At 35.3% G+C, this 26,640-nt stretch overlaps 1 protein-coding gene across 14 annotated transcripts in view; it reads right to left on the bottom strand.

The window, feature by feature from the left end:
* Positions 1 to 26,640, bottom strand: part of LOC126747571 (prolow-density lipoprotein receptor-related protein 1) — a 236,401-nt gene that overhangs the window by 165,735 nt on the left and 44,026 nt on the right. For all 14 annotated transcript variants that reach the window (XR_007664241.1, XR_007664238.1, XR_007664239.1 and 11 more), the window contains exons 14-25: positions 26,221 to 26,396; positions 24,336 to 24,672; positions 18,768 to 18,997; positions 17,433 to 17,578; positions 17,267 to 17,375; positions 17,032 to 17,212; positions 14,422 to 14,512; positions 14,133 to 14,325; positions 11,043 to 11,281; positions 2,914 to 3,378; positions 483 to 690; positions 259 to 413 (exon numbers count right to left, since the gene is read on the bottom strand). Coding sequence is in view for 3 of the 14 variants with exons in the window: in XM_050456310.1 (XP_050312267.1) it covers positions 259 to 413; positions 483 to 690; positions 2,914 to 3,378; positions 11,043 to 11,281; positions 14,133 to 14,325; positions 14,422 to 14,512; positions 17,032 to 17,212; positions 17,267 to 17,375; positions 17,433 to 17,578; positions 18,768 to 18,997; positions 24,336 to 24,672; positions 26,221 to 26,396 (2,530 nt within the window). In the remaining 11 variants the exon portion in view is untranslated. The remainder of the gene's footprint in view (positions 1 to 258; positions 414 to 482; positions 691 to 2,913; positions 3,379 to 11,042; positions 11,282 to 14,132; positions 14,326 to 14,421; positions 14,513 to 17,031; positions 17,213 to 17,266; positions 17,376 to 17,432; positions 17,579 to 18,767; positions 18,998 to 24,335; positions 24,673 to 26,220; positions 26,397 to 26,640) is intronic.

Below are 26,640 nucleotides of genomic sequence, written 5' to 3'. Positions count from 1 at the left end.
CATCTTTTTCCTACCCATCGAAATATATATTTGTTTCTTTTTTTGCTCAGCTTGTAAAGGTCGTCAATATTTTTCAATCTTTCCCTTTTAGTCTAAAAGTCTCGACAAATTTAAAGGAAAAGCACAGAATTGTATTGACGATGCAGCTTAGAGACGAAACGTCGTTGATCTTTCGACTCTCGACATATAGACTCACATTTACTTAATTTTAGAGTGACACAGATCCAAATCTGGTAACTTTTAAGCATTTTCCCATACCTGGAAATGTGAGGACAATCGCACTTGTACGTCCCATTCAAATGTATCAAACAAAGATGGGAACAGCCGCCATTATCGTTCCCGCACGGGTTTTTACCAGCCGGTTGTCTACTGGGGTGCATTATCTTAATGTCGAACGGTTGAGTGAGGGTGCGCTAAAACCAAAATAGAAAAAAATCATTTTTAGAGGGTCAGCTCGGTATTTTAGGGTGATTTGGTGGCACCTGGATGACTTTGACGTCGCCCCCGGTCCACTTGTTGGCCCTCATGACGCTGTTGGTGCGCCAGTCGGTCCAATAAACGTAATTTTCGAATAACGAAATGGCGAACGGGTGCGACAAGAATTCCTGGTTGCTGATCACTTCGTGGTGGTCGTTTCCGTTGTAGTCGCTGGTGTGGATCGAGTCGGAACGGGCGTCCGCCCAGTAGATTCTATAACAGAAAAAACACGGAATCTTAGAAAGTAAAAATGACGTGAATCGAAGCATCAGAAGCAAAGTTATGAGAGGATTTATTCAAGAGTGTATAAAGAAAACCTGATTAAATAAAAACTCTTTTGCTTCATGGATTTGCTTGATTTCTTTAGGAAAACGTAAAAAAGAGGTTAGAGTATCTTAGAAAGCAAAAATGACGTAAATCGAAGCATTAGAACCAAAGTTATGAAAAGATTTATTCAAGAGTGTATAAAGAAAGCCTGATTTTCAAAAATTTGAATAAAAACTCTTTTGCTTTATGGATTTGCTTGATTTCTTAAGGAAAACGTTAAAAAGAGGTTAAAGTGCCTTAGAAAGCAAAAATGACGTAAATCGAAGCATTAGAACCAAAGTTATGAGAGGACTTATCCAAGAGCGTATAAAGAAAACCTGATTTTCAAAAATTTGAATAAAAATTCTTCTGCTCTATGGATTTTCTTGATTTCTTTAGGAAAACGTTAAAAAGAGGTTAGAGTACCTTAGAAAGCAAAAATGACGTAAATCGAAGCATTAGAACCAAAGTTATGAAAGGATTTATCCAAGAGTGTATAAAGAAAACCTGATTTTCAAAAATTTGAATAAAAATTCTGCTCTATGGATTTTCTTGATTTCTTTAGGAAAACGTTAAAAAGAGGTTAGAGTATCTTAGAAAGCAAAAATGACGTAAATCGAAGCATTAGAACCAAAGTTATGAAAGGATTTATCCAAGAGCGTATAAAGAAAACCTGATTTTCAAAAATTTGAATAAAAACTCTTTTGCTTTATGGATTTGCTTGATTTCTTTAGGAAAACGTGAAAAAGAGGTTAGAGTATCTTAGAAAGCAAAAATGAAGTAAATCGAAGCATTAGAACCAAAGTTATGAGAGGACTTATTTAGGAGTGTATAAAGAAAACCTGATTTTCAAAAATTTGAATAAAAATTCTTCTGCTCTATGGATTTTCTTGATTTCTTTAGGAAAACGTTAAAAAGAGGTTAGAGTACATTAGAGAGCAAGGATGACGAAATTTAAAGCCTTAGAAATAAAGTTATGAGAAGATTTATCCAGGAGAGTCTAAAAAAAACCTGATTTTCAAAAATTTGAATAAAAACTATTTTGCTTTATGGATTTGCTTGATTTCTTTAGGAAAACGTTAAAAAAAGGTTAGAGTACCTTAGAAAGCAAAAATGACGTAAATCGAAGCATTAGAACCAAAGTTATAAAAGGATTTATCCAAGAGTGAATAAAGAAAACCTGATTTTTAAAAATTTGAATAAAAACTCTTCTGCTTCATGGATTTGCTTGATTTCTTTAACCTTTTAAGATACTTTAACCTTTTTTGAACGTTCTACTGAAGAAATAACAGAGATCCATGCAGCAAAAAGGTTTTATTTAAATTTTTAAAAATTAGGTTCTCTTGCAAATTTAAGTTCACTTTAGGTTAAACTGTCTCATAACTTTGGTCCTAGCGCTCAGATTTTGGTCAATTTTGTCTTAAAATGTACTTCAGATCCCATTTCACCTTTCACTGAATAAATAATGCAAATCCATACATGAGAAGAGTTGTTATTCAAATTTTTGAAAACCTGGTTTGCCGGCTTTTTACGCCCTTGGATAAACCGTCTCATAACTTTGCTTCTAATGCTTAGATTTACTTCGTTTTTCTCTTTTAAGAAAATTTAACCTTTTTTTCACGTTTTACTGAAGAAATCAAGAAAATCCATCGGGCAGAATAATTTTTATTCAAATTTTTGAAAATCAGGCAATTCTTGGGGCAGATTGTTCAATAACTCGGTTTCTAGGGCTTCGATATGCTTGATTTATATTTTAAAAGTCAGTCAAAAGCCCTCTGCAACTTTCAGTGAAAAAATTAAAAAAATCCACGAATTAGAATATTTTTTATACAAGTTTTTGTATACTATGTTTTCAATAGACACTACATCAGACATCCTTGGATAGTTTCTTTAATAACTTGGCTCGCAGTGGTCCGATTTGATTGATTTTTATTTTAAAACGCGCACAAAAGCTGTCCTTAAGATTTATTGAAAAAATTAAGAAAATCCGTGGATTAAAAAAGTTTTTATACAATTTTTTAAGTACAAGTGCGTTATACCAGACGCCTCAGGATATCTTCGCTCCTAGTGCATCGATTTGCGTGATTTTCACCTTAAAATACACCTAAAAACCTTCGGCAAAGAACTCACCTCCTCATGGTGTAATCCAGGGTCAACCCGTTGGGCCATCCGCCCTTAACGAACTGATCGACCCTGACCACCACCCGTCGATCGAGTCCGGCCAACGAGCACCGTTCGATCCTCGGGGCCGCGCTATCCCAGTCGGTCCAGAACAGGAAACCGTCCCGGGGATCGACCGCGATCGCCCTCGGGCTCTCCATCTCGCCCACCACCAGCGTCCTGCGAAAACTCCCGTTCAACTTGGCCACCTCGATTTGGTCCAGGTTACTCTCGACCCAGTAGAGGTTCTGCCCGATCCAGTCGACCGCTAATCCCTCGGCGGTGGATAAACCCGCGTTCACCACCACCTCGATGTTCCCGAGGGAACCGCCGCCGATTGTGCCGCGGTAGATTTTGTCGTCGACGATGTCGGTCCAGAAAATCATGTCGGTGTCGTTGAAGTGGTAGAAGTCCAGGGTGATGGTGTTCTTTAGGCTGCAAAAAAAAAACATAATAATATTTATTTATTTATTAACGGTATTTAACAATTTTTCGAAAATAAAGCAATACAACAGATATTAATATTAATACAACTTAAGGTAGATAATACTCAGATATAAATAATAATAAAAACCCATAAAACACAAGCTTAAGGAAACCAGGTGGTTGACTTTGCACAACAGAAGGATTTTTCACGCATCTTCAATGTTTTTTAAAATAATTAATTTAATAAAGGTGGCTACACACACAACTGCAAGCTTGACAAGCATGCATGAACAATCTTTTTGTACAAGCAAACTGTAGCATCTGTAAGGAAATTTTGCGCAAGCATTTTAATTGTGCAAGCCGCTTGATGATTGATTGAATTGGAATCATGCAAGCTTGGACAAGCCATGCGTACGCAAGCGAAACGGTACGTGTGTACCGCATGTATTCGGCTTGTACAAACAATTTAGTCAGTCCGTGACCGTGAATGGCTCTACGTCGCGTCGATCGGCGTCGCCATCATCATGTCCAGCGATTTGCAAAGGAGCAATCGAGAATTATTGAAAGATTTTATTCGTACATACGAAAATCTGCCGTGTCTTTGGCGAATTAAATCACCAGAATATCATGATAGGACGAAGAAGGATGCAGCATACAAAATCTTACTTAATAAGTATAAATTAATTGACAGCCAAACCGATAAGGATGCCGTTATTAAAAAGGTAAATGCCTTCAGAATGAATTATAGGAAAGACAGATAATTTATATGAACCTACACTATGGTACTACCACTTATTTGGCTTTTTGGCAGATCAAGAGACTCCAAGAATTTCTACGTCCAATTTGAATGATACAGAGGTAAGTTTATTATATAAATTTGTATAATATAAACACACATTTCTCGGGAATTATAAGGTTCTACGTTCCAGAAAACAACTTTTCGATTTTTAGCTCTTTTTTTTTTTAATGTACAAAGCTTTGCTGCCATGGTCCTTCAATGCTGAAGTACTCCATGAATTGTTATCTTACTTGTTTGGCATCAAAGGGTATATCTCCAGCGATATGGGATCTTTGTAGAGGAATCATATTGGAATTCTCTGGTGTTAATCCAACACGTGCCGTACCATTTTCGATGTTTTCAGAGTGGAAAGAGTCAGAAGGAGCGTAGGTTTCACGTACAGTTGACATTAAATAATTACGCAGAGCACAAGTTGCTTTAATTATTTCATCAATATGCTCTAATTCTAAATTGATGGCTGTATGAAAAATTTGGAAACACGCTGTCAAAATCCCAAATACGTTTTCTATAATTCGTCGTGCTCTAGATAATCGGTAGTTAAACATTTTTTTTTCCATGCAGTTTAAATCGCTCTGTACAAATGGTTTTAACATGTCAGACCTTAAAGAAAAAGTATCATCTACAACAAAAACATAGGGCAGTATACGTGAACTGTGAGTGACCTACTTCTCTTGGTATGTTGAGTGAATTATTTGGTAGTCTCCTAAAAAAATCTTTTTTCTGAAGAACGCCCCCGTCTGATACTCTGCCATTCGTACCAAAATCAAAAAAAAAATATTCTGTAGTTTGCATCTGCAAGAGCAAGTAGCACGATGCTATGTCTATGTTTATAATTTTAAAAAAATGAACCACTTCCAGCTGGAGGAACAATCTCGATATGTTTCCCATCTAGGCTGCCAAGGCAATGTGGAAAATTCCACCTCTTTTCAAAATCCCTCGCTATCGTGATCCAGTCATTCTCATTTTGTGGAAACTGAAAAGAAATATAGGCACTCATTATTACATCACAATTTTTATCTAAATATAACGTGTAACATGTAAATATCTAATAGGATACATAATTGTCGTGAATAAATAACTATTTTTATTATTATTATTATCATTTTCAGGAAAAAAAAATTAAGAACAACCAACTCCATTTACAGAAGATTCAGAAGAATCTTGCCAAGGAAATGAAGCAACTACTACAGCACAAGACACATCCACTTCATCTGTTCAATCAACTCCGAAAACAATGCCTTCGACTAGACCTACTAAGAGAGGTGGAGACAAATGTGACGCTATGCTAGAAACAATTGAACAACATAAGAAACGTAAGCCGAAAGAAGATAGATACGACATTCTTAGAAAAAACGTGGCTCTAAAAATGAGAGATATACCAGATAACACTCAAAGATTGAAAAATTTGACATTATTTATGGCTGAAATGGGTCGGTTGACTCAGACACATTCTATTTGTCAATCTGGTAACAGTGAGCCCAAGAATGTTTCTTTATTTCGTCAGCATATTACTAATAATAATAATAATAATAATAATAATAATAATAATAACGATGGTTGTTTCAAGCAGCCTGGATCAACATATTTTCAGTTGCAATCTGCTTTAAGTGAGGAAAGCGATAGTCCCTATCTTCGTATTATTCAAATTTCGCAAACTAAATTTTTAATATTTTGTTTTTGACAATTATTTTCCTGTTTTGTACCTACTAGAAATTATAACTTTTGTAATAAATTACTTAAAAACAACAAGGATTTTACTTACCTTCAAAAATGGAGCGACAGCAACAGTAACCACAGTAAAAGGATGTCCCCAAGGAGGGGTTCTGTCACCTCTACTGTGGACATTAGTAGTAAACAAAATTCTTAACATATTAAGTAGATCCGGATTCACAGTTCTAGGCTACGCAGATGACTTGGTAGTAATAGTTAGGGGCAAGCACGAGGGCGTAATATCGAATCGAATGCAAAGTGCCCTAAATACTATACAAAACTGGGGCGAAACTGAAGGATTATCTTTAAATCCTAGAAAAACAATTTTAGTGCCGTTTACCAGAAGAAGGAAGCTAGAACTCAGAGCACCTATATTAAACGGAACCCAGCTAACATTTTCTAACGAGGTGAAATACCTGGGGGTTACCTTGGACCACAAACTAACTTGGAACAATCATCTAGACAAGACCATTTCCAAAGCCATAGTGGCAATCTGGACATGCCGCAAACTCGTTGGCAAGACATGGGGGCTAAAACCGAAAATGGTATACTGGATCTACCAAACAGTCATTAAGCCCATCATCACATACGCTTCGCTGGTATGGTGGCCGAAGACCAAACAAACAACCGTACAGACCAAATTAAACAAAGTCCAAAGGCTGATATGTCTAGGAATAACCGGGGCAATGTCTACTTGTCCTACCACAGCCTTAGAGACACTGCTAAACATGCCTCCACTTCACATAAGCGTGAAAAAAGAGGCAATTAACAGTGCTCACAGGATTTTCCAAACCGGCAAATTCAAGCCTGGGGATTTAAGTGGTCACCTGCGCATCCTCGAAGAAATTAAACTGGAAAATGCCAGCAAACCACGTGACCACATAACGGCCATGCTGGATCTAGAAATTCCATTCGAAGTGGGAGATGAATCATGGGAGAAAAAAGAAGTACCAAAAGCCGACAATGCATCGCTATGGTACACAGACGGTTCCAAACTAACAGAAGGAGCAGGACTGGGCGTGTCAGGCCCTAACATTAAGATCTCAAAGTCACTGGGCAAATACCCTAACATCTTTCAAGCTGAAGTGCTTGCCATAGACATATGCGCAGAAAAGTGCATCAACCAAGGCCTCCAAAGAAAACACATATTTATACTATCAGACAGCCAAGCTGCTCTAAAGGTCCTGAAAGCTTTTAAATGTGATTCAAAGCTAGTCTGGGAGTGGAAACAAACCCTAAAGCGCCTTACAACAAAGAATCAAGTAACACTAATGTGGCTACCTGGCCACCGGGGTATAGTGGGGAACGAAGAAGCCGATCGCCTTGCAAAAAAAGGGGCTCAAACACCATACTATGGTCCAGAGCCATACTGTGGTTTAATGAAGACCCACATCACCGAAGACCTAAACAGGTGGGAAAAAGAACAAATGCTGTCGCACTGGAGAAGAGCACCAGGACTAAGACAGGCAAAAAAGTTTATAACCACTTCTAGAAAAAGAGCTGAACAGCTCCTAGACATGAACAGATCAGACATCAGAACAGCAATCGGACTCCTAACCAGTCATTGCCCAGTGAAATATCACCTAAAGGCAATAGGTATAACAGAGGACGACCAATGTAGATTCTGCAAAAATGCCACAGAAACAGCAGAACACCTGCTCTGTGAATGCCCGACCCAACTCTGCAAGAGGCTCAAGTACCTGGAAGGGGTACAACCAACACCTCAAGAAGTGGGACAACTACCTCCCAAAAATATAGCTTTGTACGGCAGAAGTCTAAGACTTTTTGAGACAAACTAAGACAAGTAGAGTTATGCACAAAATATCTCACAGGTAGCAGTGCTGAGCGGCGGATCAGCCGAAACGACTCCCTTCTTAATCTACAATCTACAATCTACCTTCAAAAAATCTCTTTTCAGTACCTCGTAGATAGCTAAGCACGTTTCAGGAATTATATAACTCAGAGCTTGTGGTGAAATTATAGCTTCATAGCTCCTTCCGGTTGCGAGAAATCGTAATGTTGCTGTTAATCTTTCGTGGAGAGTTAGAGCTTGTCTCATAATCGTATCTTGCTTTTTAATTAAAGGTGTTACAAGTGACAAAAGCTGCATGTAAGTTTCTTCACTTATTCTGAGATAATTATGCCAATCACGAAGATATATCCTTAATTCAGAGAGTAAATTAATATGGGAATAGGTTCTTCTTTTCAGTAACCACTCTTTACACCATACATCACGTTTCTTTTTTCGCATTTTCTTCCTACGGATAAGGTAAAAAGCGGCCAAAGCAAGCAAGGTATCGTCTGAATCAGACATTTTCGCGGCATAAACTGAACCCTGTTAAAGCCTGCATGTACTGTGTGGCGGCGAAGGAAAATTATGCATGCTTGTACAGAAAGATTGTTCATGCATGCTTGTCAAGCTTGCAGTTGTGTGTGTAACCACCATAAGATCTACACCTTACCTATATAATAAAATAAAATTTCGCACAGATGTTCACAATATTAATACCCGGTATAAAGGAAGGCTAACACCTCCGCTTCACTCAACCGAAACTTATAATTATATCATTTTCTTATCAAATTTCAAATATTATAAATAGCTGCCAAACTAATACCGAAAACATTTTTAGCTTATATTCTTCAAAAAAATGCATTTTTAAGAAATTACTGCAGGAGCAATAAAACATAATTTAGTGGGTGTTTCGTTTTATTTTTACTTTCTTTTTTCTATTCCGATGATGATAGCAAAAACAATGAGTGTAATAGACTATATATTATGATATACATACTGTATCTTTTGCTTTGTGATGTGTTTTGTTTGTTTGTTTTTCCTTGTGTAGCCATATGCTGTCAAATTTTCTTTTTTTTGCTGGTTGATGTACTCTTTATAATTTATAGCGTTTATATTATTCCTATTTTGAAACTTAGTATAGTATAGATAATTAGGTTAGATGGAAGAACAGGCATTTAGATATCTGAATCTTTGTGTGCTGAATCTCGCCTTTAAACTATTAATTTGTATTGTATTTTTTTAATTATTGTAACTGTAATTGTATTTTTTTTTCCTAAATAAAAAAACCTTTATTATTATTATTATTATTAAATCTATCTAAATCTATAATAAAATGTTACTGTTTATACCTGGTGACACAGAAAAAAAGGATCTTTTGACATATTCTATTGTTTTCCACCATTTTCGGTTTAACAAGAAGTAACACTAACTTTCTTATTTTAAATGGGACACAATATTTAAATGTATTATTAGGAGTTACGCCCAAATCTATTTTGTTTATGTGAAATCCAAGAGATACGCCAGTAATAATAGTAATAAAATATAAGAAAAAATAGAGATTCGCCCCTTCAACTTGATAGGGACGAATTTTTTAACAAATTCTCTGCAAGATCTTTTGGATGATATCCCTCTTGATGTAATAAGAAATTTTTAACATGACGGTGCACCTGCACATCGAGATCGGCGTTATAGAAGGTTTCTGAACAATTTTTAACCACATTGTTGAATTGGTAATAACGGTCCTATAAATTGGCCCGCAAGATCGCCTAATATAATACCCATGGATTTATCCATATCGGGTTTTATTAAGGACCTGGTTTATCAAACTACGCCTTAAAATTTCGAGGACCTCAGTTTAAAAATAAGAGAAGCGTGCAATAAAATTTCTACGCAAATGTTAAGGAACATTCAAAGAAAAATTGTAGCAAATGCGCGAAAGCGCTTAGAAAATAATGGTGATTGTTAAATTCTATAGCTATAGAAAATATTTTTTAATGTTAAGGATTTCGTATAATAAAATGTGATCTAAAACAGATGCCTAAATGTAGCGTTGGTTCTTTATCTTTTCTTACAGCTTTCGTTTTTTTTGTATTTTGTCACGTTTAGGAAAAACCTTTGCAGAACCATAAACATCTGGGGGTATAACATCAACAATATAATCAATAGTGATCATTTCGAACTTCGAATTTATTTCATAATTATGTACATATTATTTAATAGCCTTTATTTATTTTAAATAAGTTCTGGAACTATTTTTGTTCATTATTTTATTGCTCGTTAAAAATACATTTATTATAAAGTTAGTCAGACCATTGTTTTAATATTGATGTTTAACATTTAGTAGTAATAATGTTATTCAGCAGATGATTATTGAATAAATAAATTGATGACAGCTAAACAAATTGTACACTCTTTACAGGTTATTTAAAAAACCAAGTCAATTTGTGTCTAAAATTGGATTATTATTAGATATTATTACACTTTTATAATATTTTAGCGTTTATAAATACTTTTAAATAGCAACCAAAAAGATAAAATATTTGCTGTTTTAATAAATAATTAATTTACAATTTTAGAAATTCAGGCACGAATTAAGGAAAAATTCCTGATGATGGTTATTGATACGTCGAAGCGTTGGGAAACGTATGAATGAGATACATCATTTTAAAAAACGCTTTTAAAATAAGTTATAAAAAATGCAGGTCCGTATTTAAAAAAAAAAGAAGTTGATAGCCGTTGCCAAGATACCAAACGTCATAAAAAAAATTAAAGGTGTCCAAGTTTCGTAGAGCACAAAAAATTATAAAACTTTGTAATTAAAAGTAAGTTTCTAAAATCAATAGTTTTGGAATTAAATAATTTAAATATTTTTTTTTTTAAATCACCCTGTAATTCACGAACTAATAAACATTTTGCAAGGCTGTAAAAGGATTTAGAATAAGCATCAAAATTGACAACTTTTTTCTAATTTAACCGCCCTCGTATCTCCTATAGTTTCGGAAATAGCAATAGTCACACATTTTATTTTTATTTTTTTTTCTGCTCTTCTTTATATTGTCAAAGTGATAAAAGTAATTTAACTAATATGCCATTTTGATATAAAATTATTATTAAAAGGATTAGCCGTTAGTACCCCTGAACCTATTACTGTTTTTATGTATCCTTTGTTAATTGATAGCTATAATTATTGTATAACTAATTGCCCCGTTATTGGATTCTTCTGTTGGTAAATAAAAGTTTATTTATTAATTTATTTAAATATATGCCACATGCAGATGTTCAAAACATCTAGGTGCTTAGTGAGACTCTCTAACATGTTGTAAATGCTGATCTGATTTGAATTGAAATTACGCTTTTCCATTACTCGCTTACCTGGAAATGAACGACTTGTGGTTGAAAGTGTGCAAGTCGACCCCGCGCAACTCGTGTCTGTTGGAGAAGATGATGAAGGGACGACCCTCGTCCGCGCTTTTGCACGTGAATCCGTCCTCTTGAAGAGCGAAGCCCTCGAGACATGCGCACTTGAAGCGGGAGCCCCGCGGGATGCACTTTTGGGAGCAGACGCCCCACGCCTCGCACGGGTGTGTGGCCAGACAATGCGTCCTGTCGGCCTAAATAAGGTTTTCTCGATTAGTTTGATCATAACTAAAAACGCTCTTGCTCAGAGGATTTTTTAGGTTAAAAGACGTTTTGTACCTCAACTCCGTCTTCAGGGATCCCTTTACATTGCAGAGAAAAAATTATTAAAATATCTGCAGTAGTTTTTGAGTTATAGCCCAAAATGTGACCCGATAATAGAGTAAAGATGCGAATTTAAAGTTCGAATTCTCCTTATTGCAGTTATCCCCGATTTTAATCCCCAATTTTTAGGCTAAAGACATGTTTTATACCTCAAATCCATCATCAGAAATCGATTTATATTATGGTAAAGAAATTATCAAAATATCTTCAATACTTTTTGAGATATTACAATAAATGTGGCAGAAACATTCTCATGCAAATATGGTCCAACTTAAAACGCTATAACTCAAGAAAATCTTTACATAAAACAACGTTTTGCACCTCAAATCTATCATCAGACATCCCGTTACATTGTGGAAAAGAATTATCAAAATATCTGCAGCACTTTTTGAAATATTCCCAGAAATTGTTCAAAGTTATTAGAAACAATTTCACCCAAATATGGTCCAACTAAAGGCACTATAACTCAAGGAAATCTAAAGCTACAACAACGTTTCGCACATCAAATCCATCATCAAACATCCCTTTAAATTATAGACATAGAATTATTAAAATATTTGCAGTACTTCTTGAGTTATACCCCAAAATGTGACCCGATAATAGAATAAAGATGCAAATTTAAAATCCGGATTCCCCTTAATGCTTTTATCCCAGATTCTGGTGGACAATCTTAAAGCTGAAGACACATTTTGTACCTTAAATCCATCATCGAGAATCGCTTTACAGTCTAGTACAGGAATTGTTGAAATATCTTCAATACTTTTGGAGATATTATAAGAAATGTAGTGAAAACATTGTCACCCAAATATGGCCCAACTAAAAACGCTATAACTCAAGAAAACCTTGAGGTAAATCGTCGTTTTGTACCTCAAATCTATCCTCCGATATCTCTTTAAATTATAGTGAAAAAATCATTAAAATATCTGCAGTACTTTTTGAAATATTACAAGAAATTGTGCAAAGTTATTAAAAACAATTTCACCCAAATATGGTCCAATTAAAGTCACTAAAGCTCAGTGAAATCTTAAGCTACAATAACGTTTCGCACCTCAAATCCATCATCAGATATCCCGTTACATTGTAAAGAAAGAATTATTAAAATATCTGCAGCACTTTTTAAAATATTCCCAGAAATTGTTCAAAGTTATTAGAAACAATTTTACCCAAATATGGTCCAATTAAAGTCACTATAACTCAGGGAAATTTCAAGCTACAATAATGTTTCGCATCTCAAATCCATCATCAGGCATCCCTTTGAATTATAAAGAAAGAATTATCAAAATATCTGCAGTACTTTTTTAGTTATACCCCAAAATGCGAGCCAATAATACGTAAAAGATGCAGTTTTAAAACCCGAATTCTCCATATTGCTCTTATCTCAGACTTTGGTCCAGAAAACTTACGATAACTCTGGAAGTTTTTGAGATACAAGTAAAATTCGTATATGAAATCGTTCATTAAGAAACGCATTAACTTTGTTTGAAAAAATCTAAATAACATGTCAATTGGTTTTTGAAATAAAATGAGAAGAGTGAAGATTTGGTAGAAACATATGACTCAAGTCAAAAAACAGCATAACTCCAGGAATTGTAAGGCTAAAATAACGTTTCGTACGTCAAAACAACAATATAACAAAAATATTTTCAGCCAAATATGGCCAAACCAAAAACGCTATAACTCAAGAAAATCTTTACATAAAACAACGTTTTGCCCCTCAAATCCATCATCAGGCATCCTTTTACATTGTGCACAAAGAATTATTAAAATATCTGCAATACTTTTTGAAATATTTCCAGAAATTGTTCAAAGTTATTAGAAACAATTTCACCCAAATATGGTTCAACTAAAAGCACTATAACTCAGGAAAATCTCAAGCTACAATAAAGTTTCGCACCTCAAATTCATCATCAGATATCCCTTTGAATTGTGAAGAAAGAATTATCCAAATATCTGCAATACTTTTTAAGATATTACAAGAAATTTTTCAAAGTTAATAAAAAGAATTTCACCCAAATATGGTCCAATTAAAGGCACTATAACTCAGGGAATTCTTACGCTACAATAACGTTTCGCCCCTCAAATCCATCATCAGACATCCCTTTACATTATGGAAAAAGAATTATCAAAATATCTGCAGGACTTTTTGAAATATTCCCAGAAATTGTTCAAAGTTATTAGAAACAATTTCACCCAAATATGGTCCAACTAAAGGCACTATAACTCAGGGAAATCTCAAGCTACAATAACGTTTCGCACCTCAACTCCATCATCAGACATCATTTTACATTGTCAAGAAAGATTTATATAAATATCTGCAATAGTTTTTGAGTTATACCCCAAAATGTGAGCTAATAAGAAAATCAAATTAATTCTTAAGTTCCTATTTTCTTATCCCCAATTTTAGTTCCAGAAAACTGCCTCTAACTCAAAAAGTGTTTGTACCACAAAAATCGTTCATATATGAAAATATTCATCTAAAGACACTTTAACTTTTAGTGTAAACGTCCCTTCAGTAGAACAATTTTTGAAGAAACCCCAGGGACAATACATAAAATCCAATGAACCTCCGTAAATCAGCGAATCTACGACCTATCTGGACGTTTCTTACGTTAAATCCATCCTCAGAAATCGCCCTAAGTAAAAACCAACGAATATTCCCAAAATCCTCTCTAGATCCAGCTGTACATGGAAAAATAAGTAAAACTCACTCAAAAAACTCACCTGCAAGTGCAAATCGGGCGGACAATCACAGACCACGCCCTCCGGCGCGTTAAAGCACAAATGCGAACAGATGAAGCTGTGCTCGCACATCTGGTCCGCGCAACGCGCACCCTCGTCCGCGCCGTCCGCGCAGTCCGCGCGTTTGTCGCACAACCGGTGCACGTCCACGCATTTCGTGTCGTTGTCGCATAACCTGAAACGAGTTTGACAAGTGACAGGTGGAAAATTTGACATAAGTGACAGCTAGATATTATGACAAGTGACAATTTTGACAGCTGACAGTTGTTACCTGTTGGGGTATACGCAGGTCTGCGCGATCGTCGTGGCGTTAGTGGTGTCCCCGGAGCAGTTTTTGCCCTCGTCGGTGCCGTCCGCGCAGTCTAAATTAAGAAAAAAAAGTTATTACAGCGCAGTTTAATCGGTTATTTAATTTTTTGTGTTCTAGTGAATCTGTTACTTATGCTATATTCGAAAAATTCAAGCAAATCTAATCACTTGAAGATGTTTAAATTAATTTTTTTAAAGTCATGTGCAGTTGAATTTATTATTAGACACGTCACGTCATAACTCAACTTATAGTGCCTGGATTTGCTTGATTTTTATTGTAAAAGTTGCCTGGATCCCTTCTCGATATACAGTGAAAGATTCAATCAAATCCAGTCACTAGAAGAATTTTTATGGAAGTTTTTGAAAGTCATGTCCAATTGACTGTTACTTATTAGAGACTTTAGGGTTCTTTGAGTTATAACTCACCTTCAAGTGTCTAGATTTGCCTGATTTTTGTTGCAAAAGTTGCCTGGATCCCTTTTCGATATACAGTGAAAGATTTAACCAAATCCAGCCACTAGAAGAATTTTTATTGCAGTTTTTGAAAGTCAAGTCCAATTCACTGTTGCTTATTAGAGACTTCAGGGTTCTTTGACTTATAACTCAACTTTTAGTGCCTGGATTTGCCTGATTTTTATTGTAAAAGTTTCCTGGATCCCTTTTCGATATACAGTGAAAGATTCAACCAAATCCAGCCACTAGAAGAATTTTGATGGAAGTTTTTGAAAGTCATGTCCAATTCACTGTTACTTATTAGAGACTTCAGGGTTCTTTGACTTATAACTCAACTTCTAGTGCCTGGATTTGTCTGATTTTGATTGCAAAAGTTGCCTGGATCCCTTCTCGATATACAGTGAAAGAATAAACCAAATCCAGCCACTAGAAGAATTTTTATGGAAGTTTTTGAAAGTCATGTCCAATTCACTGTTACTTATTAGACACCTCAGGGTTCTTTGACTTATAACTCAACTTCTAGTGCCTGGATTTGTCTGATTTTTGTTGCAAAAGTTGCCTGCATCCCTTCTCGATATACAGTGAAAGATTCAACCAAATCCAGCCACTAGAAGAATTTTTATGGAAGTTTTTGAAAGTCATGTCCAATTCACTGTTACTTACTAGACAGTGCAGGGTTCTTTGACTTATAACTCAACTTCTAGTGCCTAGATTTGCCTGATTTTTGTTGAAAAAGTTGCCTGGATCCCTTCTCGACATACAGTGAAAGATTCAACCAAATCCAGCCACTAAAAGAATTTTTATTGCAGTTTTTGAAAGTCATGTCCAATTTACTGTTGCTTATTAGAGACTTCAGGGTTCTTTGACTTATAATTCAACTTCTTGTGCCTGGATTTGCCTGATTTTTATTGCAAAAGTTACCTGGATCCCTTCTCAATATACAGTGAAAGATTCAACCAAATCCAGCTACTAGAAGAATTTTTATGGAAGTTTTTGAAAGTCATGTGCAGTTTACTGTTACTCATTGGACACTTCAGGGTTCTCTGGCTCATAACTCAACTTCTAGTGCCTGGATTTGCCTGATTCTTGTTGCAAAAGTTGCTTGGATCCCTTCTAAACATACAGTAAAAGATTCAAGCAAATCCAGCCACTAGAAGAATTTTTATAGAAATTTTTAAAAGTCATGTCCAATTCACTGTTACTTATTAGACACTTCAGGGTTCTCTGGCTCATAACTCAACTTTTAGTGCCTGGATTTGCCTGATTTTTATTGCAAAAGTTGCCTGGATTCCTTCTCAATATACAGTGAAAGATTCAACCAAATTCAGCTACTAGAAGAATTTTTATGGAAGTTTTTGAAAGGCATGTGCAGTTTACTGTTACTTATTAGACACTTCGGGGTTCTCTGGCTCATAACTCAACTTTTAGTGCCTGGATTTGCCTGATTTTTACTTTAGCAGTTGCCTGAATCATATCTTTACCTACATTAAAAAATTTAAGCAAATCCGACCAACAAAAGATTTTTTTATTGCAGTTTTTGAAAATCATGTGCAGATTATTGTCACGCATTGGATACTTCACGATTGGCTCATAACTCAGGTTCTAGTGCCTAGATTTGCCTAATTTTTTACTCCAAGAGTTGCTTGAACCCCTTTTCTACCAACAATGAAAAATTCAAGCAAATTCTGCCACTAGAAGAATTTTTATAGAAATTTTTGAAAGACTGGTCCAATTTACTGGTTATAATTAGACACTTTACGGTTGTCAGCTTCTGGTGCCTGGATTTGCCTGATTTTTATTGCAACAGTTTGCTGAATCCCTTCTTTATTTGCAGTGAAAGGTTCAAGTAAATCTGACCACTACAAGAATTTTTATTGAAGATTTTGGAAGTCATTTCCAATTCACTGGTAATAATTAGACCCTTCAGAGTTCTCGGCCTCATAACTCAGCTTCTAGTGCCTGAATTTGCCTAATTTTTGGTTCAAAAGTTGCGTGAATGATCTCTTTACTTGCAGTCAAAAATTCAACCAAATCCACGCAATAGATTTTTTTAAATTTAAATATTTGTATCACGACGTAAGATCCCAATAAATTAGGTAAATAATTATCACAAACTTACGCCTCCTGTTATCGCACATCTGCGACGGGGTGATGCACTTGGTGTCGTTATCACAGGCCCTATTTGGGGGCAAACAATCGATTTTCTTATTGATCTCCGTCGAATTGTGGATTTTCGAGGCGTCGCAGTTCATTTCGTCGGACCCGTCGATGCAGTCCAGGTCGGAATCGCAAAGGAACATCTGAAAATTCAATTTTCCGATAATTTTCCCCCTCAAAATTGACCATTTACGGACCTTTGGGATACAATCGAAGTTCCCGCATGCGAACTCGTTGGGTTCGCAGTACTTTTTCTCGCAGTCACGCTCGTCCGAGCCGTCGGGGCAGTCCAGGTTGTTGTTACAACTGGAAAACCCGTGAAAATGTATCGCAATAATCCACTTTGGGAAAGTGGGAACTTACCGTAAATAGTTGGGCAAACATTCGCCCTTCGGTTGACACACGATCTCCTTTTTAGGGTCGCATTGGACGCAATCCACCTCGTCGGAGCCGTCTTTGCAATCTTTGATCGAGTCGCAGTAGAAGTTCATCGATATACAGCTGCCGTCCTGTTTATTATTTTGACTTATATATTATCAATTCATACATAATTACCAATATTACTCTATTTGACACGTTCATTTACTTTACTATAATAGATGGGAACATCCGTATGGGCCAATACATAAGGAGCCCAACATAAAGAAATACTGTTTTGATTTTTTATACTTTATTAGTAAATTGTTTACAAAATAGAACTGACCAGCATAATTGCGATACTGGGGCCGTATTTTTGAAACCATGCGAGAATCTTCGAATGCGAATAAAGTCGAGTGGCAAAATTCGCACACGAATTAAAACGTGCATTTTTGAACAGCATTCGAAATTTCATTCGCATGCGAACATGAAATGTAGTGGCAACGTAGCAAAGTCGAGTGCTATTGGAGGCCGTGTCAACCGGGATGGATTTTTAACCTAACCTAAAATTTAACTCTAAAAACATTAGGGAATTTTGAGGTTTTTTCATGCGTTTCTTGGGTTTTTGCAAATTGACTTTTTTTTTAAATGAATTCAAATAATAAAAAATATTGCGGTTTTGTGTCGAGTGAGCAAAAGAAAGAACTATAATAACTATATATAACTATATAACTATATATAACTATATAATTTCATTTATGGAAGAGCACCCAGAATTAAAGTCGGGCAAATTCACCCAACTGCACAAGCCTTGTGGATAAAAGTAGCGGACAGATTACAGTCTCTGGAGCACATAAAGAGCACATCAATTCTATCGTAATAGTCTTGCTTCATCTATATAATTTATTAAATTGAGCATCTGAATACATTTCAATACTGGGTCAAGAAATGAAGAGTACATCCTATTCCTTTCGACGACGTTTCTTTACACAAGATTGTTTAATCATGCCATTTGATTATTTTTTTTTTCAATAAATAACAAAAATACACTACGAAAATACTTAACCAACTCACAAATTTAAAAAAAAACAAAGCTAGTTTAAAATCAAAACAAGACAAGTGGCAGAATCGCACACGAACTTTGAAATTCGAATGGTATATACCCATTCGAGACACCGCATGCGAAAAAGTGCGCATACGAAGCGTTCGAAAATACGAATATCGATTTTTCGTGCGAAATCCTCTAATTTCGTATGCGAATCAACGTCGAATGGTTTCAAAAATACGGCCCCTGGTCGATTCTCAAGGTTGAACTGATGGTTATTGAATTGAATTTATTACCTTGCAAGTGAACTCGTTGACGGCGCAACTGCTGATGTTACAATTCAGCTCGTCGGTGTCGTCGTTCGGTCCGCAATCGGGCACGTGGTCGCACCTCCACACCAGCGGGATGCACCTGCGCGAATTCTCGCACCTGAACTGGTTCTCGAGGCAGACCGAGGCGCAGTGCCTCGGGTCCTCGTCGGTACCGTCCAGACAGTCTTTTTCGCCGTCGCACAGCCAATGGCGAGCTGCAACAATTCAAATTTCTCCTTTAATTACGTCATTCCTTCTTTCGATTCGATCTCTATGAGAGCATCCTCAGGATATTACAAGGGATTCAAGTCAGCAGCATATTTTTTTTAAAGGCAGATTTGTGAGGGTTTCTTGTTTTATTTGAAGTCTTTGCAGAGTCCTGAGGGTGATCGAAACGTTGGGCAAGTATAAGTTTGACCATCTTCAGACCTAAATTCCACTAAACCCTGAAAAAACGTTCCAGGGACTGAGGACAAAAAAATTCTGGAATTTTGTCCCAGTTGGGGTTTTTATTCCAGAACAGGGATCAAATTTCCAACAGTTCAGAAGAATTGACTTCGATTGGGTCTAAGATCAACAGAAATTTCCACAGGGAATTTTTCCTAAATTCTCGAATAAAAATTGACCGTAGAGTTGGAACGAGAAAATGTCCCCGTCTCCCCTGATTAAGAAAATTTGTTTAAGTTTCTCGTTTTCTCAAAAACGCGTACGCGTTATGCAAATACTGCGTCTGGTTGGTTCGAATCACAGACATTTGCAAATTGGTTCAGCACTCTCCTATTGCCCAAGCTTAAAAAAATTCAGGGAATACACCGCTGTAACACCGCTCTTGGAGCGGTGAACAACAACAAAGCAATCTAATATGACAACTGCTAGCGACACAAATAAATCAAGTTCGTCGGATATCGAAAACACTTTCATTAAGTATTTAGAAGATAAAAGACAGGAAGCCACACAGTTTAAGCCACGTAGGAAGAGGAAGAAAATAACGGTTTCAGCGGGATACAGTATTGCCCATTCTGAAATTAGTTTAACAGATCTAACTGGAGCATCTACATCCACACCTCTTCAAGCTGTTGAACCAGAAATCGTAGATGATTCAGAGGAGGACATTGTTTTAGACGACCACTTTCCACTAGGCAGGGATTCATCAGAAGATGAAATAAATAAGATGCAAGAGTTGGAAGAAGAAAAAGAATTTAATGAAAAACTCGTCTCAGGTTCTCTTGGAACAAATATTGTCGAAAAAGTCAAAAACTCTGGATTAGATAATGTTAAAAAAGTTGTTTGTGAGTACGTTTTATTTTCCTACGAAGATCATGTTTATCCTGGAGTGATAACAGCAATAGAAAACGATGGAGCGATGATCAATGCCAAAGTTTACTGAATAAAATACAAGTTGCTTCACTCGGCGAAAAACCTTTTATCTTTCGATCTCAAAGGCAGGCCGCCGAGCTCCTCGCCGACTGGGAACTAGCAAAAAATGTAAAGGGGAATTCTGGTAAAAGATAGCTATTATTTTACGAGTTTCGTCTAATTCGAAGTGTAGGGGAAGACGGAGCACGATTTTATAATAACTTTATTATCTGGCATAAAATTATTATTTAATGTACCTACTTGGGAAAAATATGTAAATTGATAATATTTTAAATTATTTGTTTTTATAGGCACCAAACTAAATAAATTTTACATTATCAAAGTTTACGTAATTCAAGAACTAAATGGTTAAATTTTTTTTGTTAATAATTAGGTACTTAGGTATCTTATTAAAGGTTGTTTTGGTACGACTGGTTTCATTAGGATTTATTTTTAAATCAAAGTCAAAAGCTTGTGTGAAAAAATGCATATATTACTGTTACTAAACGTAACAACTAAAGACAGACATAACTACTAAGTAATGACATGTTTGAATTTTAAATGATTAATTACTACACTTTTTGACGTTTTTGTTATTTTGTCAGACTAATAATAGCATTACCAAAGACATTATAAGTAATAAACGTAATGTTTCATTCATAACCAGCCCAAAAATGTGGAATTTTATTGTTTTAAAATTAGTAGTGAGAGAGAAAAGGATGGAGAAAGTGTTGTTAGTGCCCCTTGGCAACAATGCATATTTTCAATTAATTTTTGTTTGGTTTGTTGCCAGTGGGGTAGAGCTTATACACTAGTTCAAATAATATTATAATAATCGACAAATTTGTAATTTTCATTTTCCCTCCCTTACAAATCGGGTTAGGATTGTGAACTGTACAAATAATTTTTTTATATCTATACGTGTTGTTTTCGTCGCTCTTGTGCAATTTTAAATAGAGGCGAAAAATGTCATTACATAATTAATTAACCTTAATATTTTTCATGTGACGATGCTGGTGGTAAAAATACAAAAGTCTTTTGCTGTTTAAACGTAAACAAATAAATTTGGATTTTAATGCTCTACTCTCTTTACTACACAAGAATGCACCATGATCGTTTATTTTGGCATTAATTTTCTCCAAAAAAGTACGAAAACAACAAAAAACTGATAAAACACACTCTAAACACAAAATACGCCCTTAGACTCAATAATTTAAAGCCTTTATTTGTTTTAATTCCTTGGCAACATCGCTCGGGATTCATTCATTCATAATTTTTGACAGAACTCGAAAAATAGTAAAACGTGCGTAATACTGTAGCGCAACGTTGCCGAAGTGACTGAATTTTTTAATGCTCCAAGATATTTTTGTTTTGACTGCTGCCTTTATTAATATTTTTACTTTTAAATTAAGTCGATTTTTCTATGAATTTTATTAATTTTCGATTAGTTTTTTTTTCATTATAAGCTCAGTTATGTTTCCGACTCAAATAACCTTTAAAAGAAATTACAATTTTTAATACTTAAAAAGCGGATAAATAACTCTGGCAAAAGTGCAATATTGTAAAAGAAGGACAAAAGATGGAGAGGAAAATATATTTTGCCATTTTAAAATGTAAACAAGGTAGTCTCTTAAGCTGGATTTATACAGTCAAATAAAGTAAAATAAAAATAAAGTAAGAGTTAAATGTACAAAAGTTCCATAACGCATTTATATAGCAAAATAATATAAGAATAAAATAAGAAGTTGACCAAAATCCAACTTTCATATTTTATTTTATGTGAAAACGAAACTGCGCACGTTATTTTGGTCACAACACATCCTCTCAAGACAGAGAGGTACTTATAACCTGGCATGTAATTGGTTACCCTTATTTCTTATTTGTTATTTTATTATATATATAAATATATATTTTATATATATATTTTCATTTTTCGGACATCTAAAAAACATTAAACCACTTCCACGCTTTGTAAAACAACTGTCTACCGAACAATAAGTCGACATTTTAATATAATAGATTATAATAATTTGGCAGTCCACTGAGTCCACCCGGTACAACTAGTAATAAAACGCTCGCACATCAAAACGATTTAAACTCTACTCACTGTGTAACCCAACAGATTCGATTGTAGGAGCGTGGACCGGCAAATGAGGGGCGGTGAATAGGTAATTCGGCGCGTGGAGCCGAGTGAAGCAACTTGTATTTTATTCAGTAAACTTTGTCAATGCTATGGCCAGATCGATAAAGTTTTGGAAATGGCCAGAAAGACGTGACGAAATATGGTATTCGTGGGACAACGTAATTGGCGCCATTAGCCCTCCCAAGAAAATGTCCAAACGAGGATTGTACATTGTCCCAGAATGCGACAAGTGGTGGGATTAGTTCCAAACGTTGTATTTTTACTATTTTAATGTTATAATAAAGTTTGTTCATTTAAATTGTAGCAATTTTCTTTACTTTTATGCTTGTTTCATAAATATATGTAGGTAGGTAGATTTAAATTCACAAAACTTGGCCCACGAACATTTTATCGGATTTAATTGGTGCAAAGTTTGAAATAATAAGGGTTTTCTATGCACCAGCAAGCATTTAGTAGCCAAATATTAATAAAATATTGAGTGATGCAAAGTATGACTTTTTTGGGGTATACTTTGCACCACTAATAAAACTAGGTTGTTCTCTTGATTAGGCAATATACGTAACAAATAGCTATAATCAGAGTTATATTACAACTTGCTCAATTGATATTTATAATAAAAAGTTCAGATCTTCTTTCGAGTGACGTTACATCCTAACTAATAAAATAAAACTAAAAAAAAAATGGTGCAAAGTAACCCCGTTTTACGGTATATATAATAGGTGCAAATTAATTAGTTTTCCATTTCATTTTTTGTTTCATGTCTCTATCTCTAATAGTACAAAAGTTATTACAAATTTTGTAAATCACCCGAATTGTAAAAATGGTAAAGAACCTAAATGTAATTTTTTCTCAAAAACCTTTAGTTTTTTAAAGAAATTTGTAGATACATAAAAGATGCCAATTAATTAGTTTTCCATTTCACTTTTTGTTTCATGCCTATATCTTTATTAGTAAAAAAACTATCCCAAATTTTGAAAATCAGCCAAATTGTAAAAACAGCAAGAAAATTTAAATGAGACTTTTTCTCAAAAACCTTTAGTTTTTCAAGAAACGTTGCAGATATATTAAAAGCTCCAATTAATTAGTCTTCCATTTCTCTTTTTGTTTCAGGCCTCTATCTTTTATAGGAAAAAAGTTATCCAAAATTTTATAATTATCCAAATTGTAAAAAACCTAAATGTCACTGTACCTCAAAAACCTTTAGTTTCTCAAAAAAAATTACTAATACATAAAAGGTGCCCATTAATTAGTATTCCATTTCACTTTTTGTTACATGTCTCTATCTTTAATATCAAAAAAGTTATTCTAAATTTTGAAAATCACTTAGTTTGTAAAAATGGCAAAAAAACCTAAACGTCACTTTTTCTCAAAAACCTTTAGTTTTTCAAGCAACATTGCAGATACATAAAAGGTGCCAATTAATTAGTTTTCCATTTCACCTTTTGTTTTATGCCTCTATCTTTAATAGTAAGAAAGTTATCCCAAATTGTGTAAATCACCCAAATTCTAAAAATGCTAAAAAATCTAAATGTCGCCTTTTCTCAAAAACCTTTAGTTTTGCAAAAACTGTTGTAGATACATAAAACATGGCAATTGATTAATCTTTCATTTCACTTTTTGTTTCATGCCTCTCTCTTTAATAGTTAAAAAGTTATCCCAAATTTTGAAAATCAGCCAAATTGTATAATGTCACTTTTTCCTAACTATATCTGACTTTTACCCAAAAACCACCTAAGATATTATTTTGATCTTTTCACCCAAAGTTAAAGCGTTTTTCAAAGAATAGTTTCTTCTAGAAACGACTTTTGTGGCCTATAAACTTTTTGAGTCAGTAAGGACAACATGCTAAACAGGTCTTGAAATCTGTAACTGCATTGCGTTACATTTTGGGGCATAACTCAAAAACTACTGCAGATATTTTAATAATTCTTTCACCATAATGTAGAGGCATGTCTGACAATGGATTTGACGTACGAAACTTTGCTTTAGCTTCAAAATTTTTAGAGTTAAGAGCGTTTTAAGTGGCCAATTAAATTTTTAAAACAAACACTCACCTATACAAGACGTATTGTCGCACTTCACCTGATGCTCGCCGCATTTCACATTCTCACAGGGTCCCCCCGGTTCGGCGCTCTCGTCGGATTTGTCCGCGCAATTATCCGCCCCGTCGCACACGTAATCCTTCGGGACGCACTGTTTCTCGTCACGACACTGGAACGCGTCCTTGGGACAGTGTAAAGGCTGCGCGGACGTGTAGTTCTCGATGTGCACGCAGCTCTTTCGGTCGTCGGACACGCGCAGACCGTCCGAGCAGGCGCAGGTCAGGTTGCCGTCGACGGTGCGCAGGCACAAGTCGGGGCACGCGCTGCAGTTGGCCGGAACCGGTTGTTTCTGGATGGATTTCAATGATTTTTTTAATTTCTTATGAATTTTAGTCGCTTAGGAGAAGATTCTCAAAATTCTAGGGGCAAAAATGCAACTGGGATAAAGTTTCCAACAGATCCAGGGCATTTGTTGACCAGGTTTTTGTTCTAATTAATTGGGAATAGAGAAACTGAGGAACGAAGTGTATTCTTCCAGGATTCTCAACACTTCAGGGACTTTGTCTCTATTCCTGGGATAAAATTCCTAAGATGTCAAGAAATCTGGACAAAAACTATAAAAGGGGCAAGATTTTCTTAAGTGCCAGGGATTATATCACCATTAATCATGACTAGGTGAACAAAATTGCAGGAAACAGGAATAAAACCCTTAACTGAGTAAAAATTTTGGAGAGTTTAACCCAACTGGGGACAATTTCCGATATTCCATGGGTTTTGTCCCCATTTCCAGGGATAAAGTTGCCAAAATTCCAGGGAATCAGAACAAATCCTCTAAAAGGGGCAAGATTTTCAATATTTCAGGTACTAGGGACAAAATTTAGAAAATGTTAGGGAATAGGGACAAAAATGTCCAAAAATTTCAATGGTTTTGTCCCCAGTCACCGGGAAAAGGGAAACAAATATGCAAGAAATGGGGTTAAAAAAACCCGATTAAGTACAAATTTAGGAGGAATTCAGAGTTTCCAAAATTCAAGGGAATAAGAGCAAAAAGCTTCAGGATTCCCAATAGAGATAAAAATACCATGATGAGCAAAATATTAAAATTTTCAGTTTTTTTTCAAAAAAAAAATTCAGGGTGTTTGTCGCTAATTCCTGGAACAATCAGGGAATCTCGTCCCACTTAGGGTTTTCCCTGGACCAAAAAATGTAACTGAATCCTTTCCAAAATTTCAGGAAATAGAGACAAAAATCCTATCATTTTCAATTGAATTAGTAAAACTGGGTCTATCTTTAACTTTATCTAAGTAATTCAATTAAGCTGCATTCTTGTGGAAAGTGCAATATCTGCACTTCTAATGATCAGATTTACTTAATTTTGGTCTTGAAAGCCTTGGCAGAACGTTTTACAAGTTTTAAGACATAAATCATTCAAATTGGTTCAGTAGAACCTCTTTTATAGAAAAATTTGTTAAAATCCTCTAGTTAGATCCCTATTTTTGTATGACGTGCAATATCTTCTCTTCTGATTATCAAATTTGTTTGATTTTAGTCTTGAAAGCTTTAGAAGAACGTCCTGCAACTTCTAAAATGTGAATCATTCTACTTGGATTAGTAGAACTGACTCTATCTATAAATGTATATACTAGTCATACTATCAAGTGGGATAAAAATAATAATAATAAAGGATCGTCGTTTCTATTCCTTAAACTACAAGATTCCCAACATTTCAGTATTTTTATGTCTATTTCCTTGTCAAACAACTCAACTGGTACAAAATTGCTCAAGCTCCCGGGACTAAGGACGAAATTTACAAAATTCCAGGGAATAGGACTAAGAACCCCTAAGAACTAGAACTGGTGGCAAAATTTCTGTTTAATTAACTTCATTTTTGACTTACGCGCGTCGTATCGTAGATCTTGATGTCCCAAATGGAGGCGTTACTTGCGAAAACGGTTTTGACACTGGTTTCGCCGATTTTGTAGCTTAAAACGGTGCCGTGGGTCGGATCCACGAAGTACAGCGTTCGATCTGGGGCGATTACCAGTTGGTTGCTCAACGTACCCAGGCCTTTGGCTGTATTAAATGAAAATCAGGTTTAAATGAATCTTTTCGTTGATATTTATCGCAAATTTTTGGCACAAATAGCGTATCCGCTAAACTTGTTTAGTTCATTTTTTAGTAATTCTTTTGGACATGCAACGGGGTAATAACTGCCCTAAGGGGGGATCAAAGTAGTTCCAAATGACCGGATGAAGTACGAAATTCGCAATTTCAGGCATTAGCCTAAGACTAGTTAAGTGAATTAGTGATTATTAGA

Source organism: Anthonomus grandis, chromosome 19, assembly GCF_022605725.1.
Source record: "Anthonomus grandis grandis chromosome 19, icAntGran1.3, whole genome shotgun sequence".
Classification (NCBI taxonomy): Eukaryota; Metazoa; Arthropoda; class Insecta; order Coleoptera; family Curculionidae; genus Anthonomus; species Anthonomus grandis.
The sequence above is the reverse complement of the archived record's forward strand: the minus strand, read 5'-3'. Positions and strand labels throughout refer to the sequence as shown.